The sequence below is a fragment of the Myxocyprinus asiaticus genome, chromosome 3 (assembly GCF_019703515.2).
Source record: "Myxocyprinus asiaticus isolate MX2 ecotype Aquarium Trade chromosome 3, UBuf_Myxa_2, whole genome shotgun sequence".
Lineage (NCBI taxonomy): Eukaryota > Metazoa > Chordata > Actinopteri > Cypriniformes > Catostomidae > Myxocyprinus > Myxocyprinus asiaticus.
In genome coordinates this window covers 126,650-136,164 of record NC_059346.1, presented here as the reverse complement: position 1 = coordinate 136,164, position 9,515 = coordinate 126,650, and the positions used below count along the sequence as shown (strand labels likewise).

Genomic DNA, 9,515 nt, shown 5'->3' with positions numbered 1-9,515 from the left:
CATCGCCAAGGACCCCTCTGTCAAGCTCCTGAAGTTTGCAGATGACACCACTGTCATCAGCCTCATCCGAGATGATGATGAGTCTGCATTTAGAAGGGAGGTTGAACAGCTGGCTGTCTGGTGCAGTCAAAACAACCTGGAGCTGAACACGCTCAAAACGGTGAAGATGATTGTGGGCTTTAGAAGGAACACCCAAACACTGACCCCCCTCACCATTCTAAACAGCACTGTGGCAGCAGTGGAGTCATTCAGGTTCCTGGGCACTACCATCTCACAGAACCTGAAGTGGGAGACCCACATTGACTCCATTGTGAAAAAGGCCCAGCAGAAGTTGTACTTCCTTCGCCAGTTGAGGCAGTTCAACCTGCCACAAGCGCTGCTGATCCAGTTCTACTCAGCAGTCATTGAGTCTGTCCTCTGCACTTCAATAACTGTCTGGTTTGGTTCAGCTATGAAATCATTTTTTTTTTTAGAAGACAACAAAGGACAATTCGGACTGCTGAGAGGATTATTGGTTGTCCCCTGCCCTCCCTTCAAAAACTGTACACTTCCAGAGTGAGGAAAAATGCTGGAAAAATCACTCTGGACCCCACTCACCCTGCCCACTATCTTTTTGAACTGTTGCCTTCTGGCCAACGCTTCAGAGCTCTGAGCACCAGAACCGTCAGGCACAGGAACAGTTTTTTCCCCCAGGCTATCCATCTCATGAACAGTTAAAACTGCCCCATTGAGTAATAATTATGTGTAATTCACAGTTTAGTCTTTTTATATTTATCCAACACATCCAACCTCTTCTGCCATTACATTCCCTTGCACTGTATATAACCGATTTGTATTTAAATTTGCACTAGGTATGTATGTATGTATGTATGTATGTATATATATATATATACACACTGTCTTATTGTGTATTCTATATATACTTTATTTTCTATCCAATTTTTATTTAATTCTATTTTATTTATTTTTTATTATCATCTCTGTCTTGCTGCTGTTTTTGTATTGTTTGTGCACTGGAAGCTCCTGTCACCAAGACAAATTCCTTGTATGTGTAAGCATACTTGGAAATAAAGCTCATTCTGATTCCGATTCATGTGCTGTTTGTGTTAATTTGTGTTTGGAATCAATAAAAATTGTTAATGACAAAAAAAGAAAAAAAAAAAAAAAAAGAATACTAGAAGTTTAATAAACTCACATTTTGAAGTTTAGCTGACCATAACTTTAACGTTTTACAATCTAGCTTTAAGATGGTTCAACTAATTTGGCTTTGTGAGTAAACGCATTTAAAAAAAGCTGTGCAGAAAGTTGCCTTATAAGTTGTAAACTAATTACTTTTAACAGTTGAGGCTCTAGTTTTGGAGACATGAACGAATCAAATCAAAGACAAGATCAGTGACTTTTACTGCAGATTTACCATAAGTTTAAATAAAAATCCTAAAATGACAGCTAAATTATTTCCAATTAGGGAACAACAACATGTTTCATGAAATATTACAGTTTTATGGCTGGTAAATTTCCTCAAGTAATTCCAGATGTGGCAAAGAGTACATTTGGAATGGGTTATACATGATCTTTATTTCTTGTTCTGTACACATTGAAGGTTGCAGGTTTTGTATCTGAAAACTGACATTTTTTACCCCCCAGAAGTTTATCAAAGCAGCCGGCATATGCAATAATTTTTGTTTACAGAACAATATTTACATTCAGACACAAGAAACAACAATTGTCTTTTTCAGCATAACATTTTCAGTATCAAGCAAAACAGTTTCTTTAAAAATATGTTATACTGTCATACAATATCTGCACTTGAACATTTCACAAAAAAAAAAAAAAAACAAACAAAAAAAAAAAACTGTGATAAAAGAAAAATATGCTGATCTGATCTGGAATACACAATGTGTGTAAAACATGAATCTATGAAACCTGCTGAGAGGATTTGACATAAATTTGACATCTGTATATTTACACTGAAGCGTGATGTTAGATGTGACGGCGTTCATCAGCCAGCTTCCTCTGCAGAGCAGTCGATGCCTGCGTATGTGAATTTCTCATACAGCGTTGTGTTCACATATGTCTGGAAAACGAGAGGAGAAAAATAAAATGAAATGATGCTCTTCAGGTTCAAACCTTTATAAAATATTTCTCGTTAATGGACTGTGATGAAGATCTGATCTGTTACCTTCCTCTCTTCCAGCATACGGTTGAGTGACATCAAAATCCGAGCAAATGAAGGTCTCTCGTACGGTTTTTCTCTCCAACACTGTCTCATCAGCTCATACCTACACACACACACACACACACACACACAGACAGACACAGACAGTCACACACAAAAACAGACATACACAGAGACAGACACACAGACACAGACAGACACACACACACACACACACACACACAGACAGACAGACACACACACAGAGACAGACAGACACACATACACATACAGAGAGAGAGAGAGAGAGAGAGAGAGAGAGAGAGAGAGAGAGAGAGAGAAAGATTAGGCAAATATCCACTAAAAATAAAAATAAAATAAATGTGCATTGAAATTCTGGAAACACCTAAAACTCAGTGACCCGCAGTCACACTATTATAAAATCCTCATCATTCTTAAGCTCTGGACCAGAACAATACTGCCAAACTAATATGATATGGCCAAATTACAGCACACATTAAACAAAATTATACTGGCTATTGGGAAACTCAACACAACAGAGTAAAATTCAATGCTATCTGGCCATAAATAGAGAATACCATCTGTACCCAGTGAAAGATAAAAAAAACTGAGAGCCACCTTGACAAGTTACAGACATTGTGTGCAGCAAAGCCATTATCTGTATCTGTTACTATGACAAAATTATCTGTATTCGGATAGAACCAGATGTGGGCATGGTTTAAACCAGAAGTGCGTCAAAACTGATTTTAAAATGTTACTCTCTTACATTTAGGCTATAGCTTCTGAATATATGGTATGCCTTGGATAGGCCTATTACTGGGGATTACAACAATCCTGAACACAACACTGCCAAAGAACTCACAACAGTTTTAAACACTTTTGATCTGACTCAACATGTAGGACCCACACACAATCACAGACACACTCTTGATCTGCTCATTAGTAAGGGTCTGAACATTTCATCCACTAATTATTAAGGAAGTCGCGCTATCTGACCATTTCTATATTTTCTTTGAAATATTGATTTCTCTTGCCACTGAAGTTAGATCTAATTAACACATCTCTACTTACAGGCACTTTTCCCACTACATTTAAGCAGGCTCGAGTAACCCCGCTGCTGAAGAAACCCGCACTTAATCCCACACAAATAGAACACTACAGACCAGTCTCTCTCATCCCATTCATGGCAAAAACACTTGAAAGGGCAGTTTTCAATCAAATCTCTGCCTATCTCTCACAGAAAAAGCTGCTGGATGACAATCAGTCAGGCTTCAAAAGTGGACACTCCACCGAGACTGCCCTGCTGTCTGTCACTGAGTCGCTGAGACAGGCGAAAGCTGAATCCAGATCATCAGTCCTGATTCTGCTGGACCTTTCTGCAGCCTTTGACACAGTCAACCATCAGATCTTACTCTCTACCCTCTCTTCACAGGAACTGTGCTTGACTGGTTTAATTCCTATCTCTCAGGTAGGTCCTTCAAGGTAGCCTGGAGAGGTGAGGTATCCAAGCCACATCAGCTACTTACTGGGGTACCTCAGGGATCAGTGCTTGGGCCACTTCTCTTCTCTATATACACAACATCACTGGGACCCATCATTCAGGCACATGGTTTCTCTTACCACTGCTATGCTGATGACACGCAACTCTACTTGTCTTTCCAGCCCAACGACACCACAATGACTGCTCGAATCTCTGCCTGTTTGGCAGACATCTTGGCCTGGATGAAGGAGCACCACCTGCAACTCAATCCAGCCAAGACTCCTTGTCTTTCCAGCCAACCCTGCTGTTGAACACAACATCACCATGCAGCTGGGTTCAACTACAGTAACGCCTTCCAAATCAGTCAGAAATCTAGGGGTAACCATCGATAACCAACTAAATTTCACAGACCACATCTCAAAGGCCACAAGATTATGCAAATTTACACTCTACAATATCAGGAAGATAAGATCCTTCCTCTCTGAACATGCCACACAACTGCTTGTCCAGTCACTTGTCATAACTAGACTGGACTACTGTAACGCTCTCATTGCAGACCTGCCTGCATGTGCAATTAGACCCCTCCAAATGATCCAGAATGCAACAGCACGTCTGGTCTTTAATGAACCAAAGAGAGCACATGTTACACCACTCCTTGTCTCTCTCCACTGGCTGCCGGTTGATGCACGTATCAAATTCAAGGCTCTGATGCTGGCATACAGAACAGTCACTGGGTCTGCTCCAGCATACCTAAAATCATTTATGTGAGCTACGCGCCCACTAGAAGCCTGCAGTTGGCTAATGATTGGTGCCTTGTTGTACCAACACAAAGAGGCACCAAAACACTTTCCCGGACTTTCAGCTTCATCGTACCATGTTGGTGGAACGACCTTCCCAACTCCATCCGTGAAGCTGACTCATTTTCTGTCTTCAAAAAACGACTAAAAACACATCTGTTCCATGAGCACTTAACCAGTCACAAAAAATAAGTAAATAAATAAAAAACATTCTTGTTGCACTTTAATCTGTCTTGAATACTATTCTCATGCTAGTGAAACTTTGTAATACGGCAGTTTTCATACCACTGTCTCTTTAAGATGATTCGCTTGTAATGTATTCCTCTTTTGTAAGTCGCTTTGGATAAAAGTGTCTGCCAAATGAATAAATGTAAAATGTAAATGTACTTTGTATATTTTGTCTTTTGATATTTCTCTTAATTTATGTATGTTGTGTTGCACTGTCTTCTTTGAGAGAGGGAGAGTGAGAGAGGGAGAGAGAGAGACATTTGACAAACACTAAAAATTATCAAATGGCATCAAATTATGGGTCACATTTATCATGAACTTCAATAAAATAATAAGAGACAGATGGACCAAAAGAGAAACAGACAAAGCAGCTCATGTCACTAATGGTTTTTTGAGTCGCTGAGTGGCGATTAAAACTTACACCTCGTCGTCACAGCGGTTCAGCGGTTTCTCCAGTCGATACCCTTGTGGTAGTTTTTCATAGAGCTCGGCGCATGTCATACCGCAGTACGGCGTACCACCTGTCAATCAGAAGCCAATCAATCACACCTTCAATGAATATTCACATTCATAATTAGGGGTGTAAAAATGCATCAATTATGGAATTTAAGAATGGATTATTATTACTTTATTAATACCCAATGTGATACAGATACTGTCTCAGATTGCACGAGCCTTCACACAACAGACGCGGAGCACGCAAGATTGAAGAGGAAAAAAGCGCAGTTTAAAAAAGTTCATGCTGTCCTGTTCTGCAAGCAGGAAAATGGATGGATAGATGCTGCTGAGTTCGACTTTCTGTGTCATTATTCATAACTGTTAGTGTCCATTTGACCAAAGTAAGTTTATTGTTATTACTTTCTTCTCTGATTACGATATATTATGTTTATATTGCGTTGGATGTCCATAAATATGTTATTTCTCAATTAAATAGTTTAATCACAAATAGAGCACAGCTTAAATAAACACAGCCTATGACCCTACTTTTTGCCTTGTCTGTCTGCGTATGACATATTTCATTTCATTTGTAATTATTAGTGCAATAAATGTTAACGTTATATGACATGCAAGTCAATAATGCTTATTCCACGGTTTACATACCATCTGTTTGTGTGTGTGTGTGTGTGTGTGTGTATCATTATGTTGCATTATGTTATCCTTTATTCATATCAGATCTTTAATGCATGTAAGATCAGTATTATATTTTGGTTTATATATATATATATATATATATATATATATATATATATATATATATATATATATATATGCAGCCATACATAAACCAAATGATTTTCTAATTGAATCGTGATGAAATTTCAGATATCACGGAGCAACGTAATCATTAGGTAAATAATCGTAACTGAATCAATGTCAGTGCAAATATTTACACCCCTCTTCATAATAATATTCACTACAGTAAACAGACCTTGAATATTCATATGCATATAGATTACAGTTGAAGTATCACAAACAGACCTAAGCTCACCACTTCCCACAGCAGAACTCCATACGACCATCTGAAACGACACACGTCACTGTCACTCACAACAGGAAGTTAAACATATAGAGATTAAACATATAGAGAAGAGACTCTTACACGTCACTGTTAGTGGTATAAACACTGTAGTTGAGCGATTCGATGGCCATCCACCTCACAGGCAAACGACCCTGCAGAGAGAGAAACCGATGTGTGTTCATGTATTGTCTGTTCATTTACAGATGACAATTACAGCCGTGTATTGTGTCTTTACCATGGTCTTCTTCACGTACACCTCCTGACCTCTGGACAGGCCGAAGTCAGCAATCTTTGCCACAAAGTTTTCTCCTACCAGGATGTTTCTGGCTGCTAAATCTCTGTGAATAAACTGCAATATAATGCACATAATGAAACTTTAGCAGTTATTACTTTTCTAACATTTTATTGTGACCCGTAACCACATGTGTCAATTAACTGATGCTTTCAAAGCAACCTGCAGAATATTTACTAGGGTTTAATCAATATATTTACCACGGTTTAATAAAAAAAAAAAAAAAACACTATTCAGTGCGCAGTGGTGGTAGTTCATGTCTCGAACCAGAAACTCTCCGGTTACCAGCCACACCACCCCTACATATTATATAAGTCTGACTTTACATTATCCTGCTTATTACACAAGTACTTACCAAAATGCACATAAAATATTGATTTGAGTGTTGTTATTTCAGCTTCAAAATATTGCTTTGTTAGAGGGTTCAACATCAAGGATAAAAAAATAAAAAATAATAATTCAGGCACAGATAGTCATGGTCAACCCGTGTATCATTCATACATTTCATTTTCAATTAGGAATTCAAAATCAGAAAAACAAAAAACAACTTATTTCATTATTCATTTACAAAACCAATATTAAAAACAAATTATGACTTGTTTTTCATAATTTCGATTTAATACTCGTTAAAAATAGGAAATAGGTTGTGCCATGGGACACTGTGCGTTTTGATTATTTGATTATTCCAAAATCTGGAATGTAAAAGTGGACATATAATGTTTTAAACTTGCACATCAACTGAATGAGTGATTGACACCGCCTGTGTTTAATAGTGAGTGGAATTTTCAGACGGTTCCTTAAGTACGTTGTGAAAGCGCATCGGGGCATTTTCAGCCATAATTTTGGAGCCAAACCAACTGGCAGTTCTGAGTGCAGTGTTTTATGTCTGTATATTGTAGTTATATACCATTTATATTTATATAACATAACATCAGGCCAAGTGTGCAAAATCTTTGCAAACTTGCTGCCGGCAGAGAGCGCGGTGCAAGAAACCGAATATCCAAAAAATATTGAATCTAAAACTAACTTTACCCCGCTCTGGGAGTTTAGGTGTGAGAGACTTGCTCATCATGGAAATTATGCTAAAGGAAGTTCATGAATGCTCTCAAAAGCTCGACCAGTGAATTTAAAATCAGCATTTACACACAGCCTTCACATTTGTCCGATAATAAAAGGCACAAAAAACTGCCGCGTTTACGACCCAGGAGGTAAAGGCCACCCATATTCCCATTCAAAAACATGGATGTGGGAATGATCTGAGCTTGAAATGAGTACTCTTCGCTGACATGTAAATACTTATTGTCTTATATTCAATATTAAATGTAAAAATATCTTCCAATTTATTTGTTGTTATAACTATTATTATTAATAATTTGTTATTTACTGTTGTAGCTCTTATAATTCACTGGCATGAATGCTCATCTGTCTTGGATGTCTGTTTATTCCCTGAACCGCATCTTGCTTTGTTCATTGCACTGCAATATGTAAAAATGAAAATAAACCGATTCTGGATGATTTCTCATTTAAAAAATGCACGAAACACTGATGTCAATTTAAAACACTTATTTAAAGCAATCAAACTTTAGCTGCCTTAGACTAATTATTAGTACAAAAGGTGTCCCGACTGTAAGTCCACTGTGACACAGTACATGACTTGTAAAATCGGGACTGTCCCCGGTTTTAAAGTGATGTCTGGTCACCCTTACTGCGAATGCCAGCTGATTCTCCAGTGCAGTGTGGATCACCAGTGCCCAACTGATCATCTGCACTGCATGGCACCACTTATAAATGAATAAAACAAGTTGTGTGGCATGAAGAAGGATAACTTTGAAAAGACATTTGGCATACAGACCGAGGAATTAATCTTAATAAACATCTTAATAATGTGTGTGTGTGTGTGTGTGTGTGTGTGTGTGTGTGTGTGTGTGTGTGTGTGTGTGTGTGTACAGGTTTTGCTATACTTGTGAGGACCAAGTATTGAGAATCAACCTGTTCTGTGAGGACATTTCTGGTTGTGAGGATCTTTTGGGTGGTCCTCACAAGGGAAATAACATATTAAACGATGTTTTATTGAAAATGTAAAAATGCAGAAAGTTTTTTGTGAGGGTTAGGTTTAGGGGTAGGGTTAGGGTTAGGGGATAGAATCTATAGTTCATACAGTATAAAAATCATTATGTCTATGGAGAGTCCTCATAATGATAGCTGCACCAACATGTGTGTGTGTGTGTGTGTGTGTGAGTGTGTGTGTGTGTGTGTGAGTGTGTCTGTGAGTGTGTGTGTGTGTGTGTGTGTGTTTAGGGGTAGGGTTAGGGTTAGGGGATAGAATCTATAGTTTGTACAGTATAAAAATCATTATGTCTATGGAGAGTCCTCATAATGATAGCTGCACCAACATATGTGTGTGTGTGTGTGTGTGTGTGTGTCTGTGTGTGTGTGTGTGAGTGTGTGTGTGTCTGTGTGTGTGTGTGTGTGTGTGTGTGTGTGTGTGTTTAGGGGTAGGGTTAGGGGATAGAATCTATAGTTCATACAGTATAAAAATCATTATGTCTATGGAGAATCCTCATAATGATAGCTGCATCAACATGTGTGTGTGTGTGTGTGTGTGTGTGTGTGAGGGTTAGGTTTAGGGGTAGGGTTAGGGTTAGGGGATAGAATCTATAGTTCATACAGTATAAAAATCATTATGTCTATGGAGAGTCCTCATAATGATAGCTGCACCAACATGTGTGTGTGTGTGTGTGTGTGTGAGTGTGTGTGTGTGTGTGTGAGTGTGTCTGTGAGTGTGTGTGTGTGTGTGTGTGTGTTTAGGGGTAGGGTTAGGGTTAGGGGATAGAATCTATAGTTTGTACAGTATAAAAATCATTATGTCTATGGAGAGTCCTCATAATGATAGCTGCACCAACATATGTGTGTGTGTGTGTGTGTGTGTGTGTCTGTGTGTGTGTGTGTGAGTGTGTGTGTGTCTGTGTGTGTGTGTGTGTGTGTGTGTGTGTGTGTGTGTTTAGGGGTAGGGTTAGGGGATA

General features: G+C 38.6%; 1 protein-coding gene across 1 annotated transcript in view; it reads right to left on the bottom strand.

Annotated features, from left to right (window-relative positions):
• Positions 1-1,380: 1,380 nt before the first annotated feature.
• tek (TEK tyrosine kinase, endothelial) overlaps positions 1,381-9,515 on the bottom strand; it is a 55,592-nt gene continuing 47,457 nt past the window's right edge. The window contains exons 18-23 of the mRNA XM_051667271.1: positions 6,436-6,549; positions 6,282-6,352; positions 6,161-6,201; positions 5,103-5,202; positions 2,180-2,279; positions 1,381-2,074 (exon numbers count right to left, since the gene is read on the bottom strand). Of these exons, the coding sequence (XP_051523231.1) occupies positions 2,000-2,074; positions 2,180-2,279; positions 5,103-5,202; positions 6,161-6,201; positions 6,282-6,352; positions 6,436-6,549 (501 nt within the window). The 3' untranslated portion in view covers positions 1,381-1,999. The remainder of the gene's footprint in view (positions 2,075-2,179; positions 2,280-5,102; positions 5,203-6,160; positions 6,202-6,281; positions 6,353-6,435; positions 6,550-9,515) is intronic.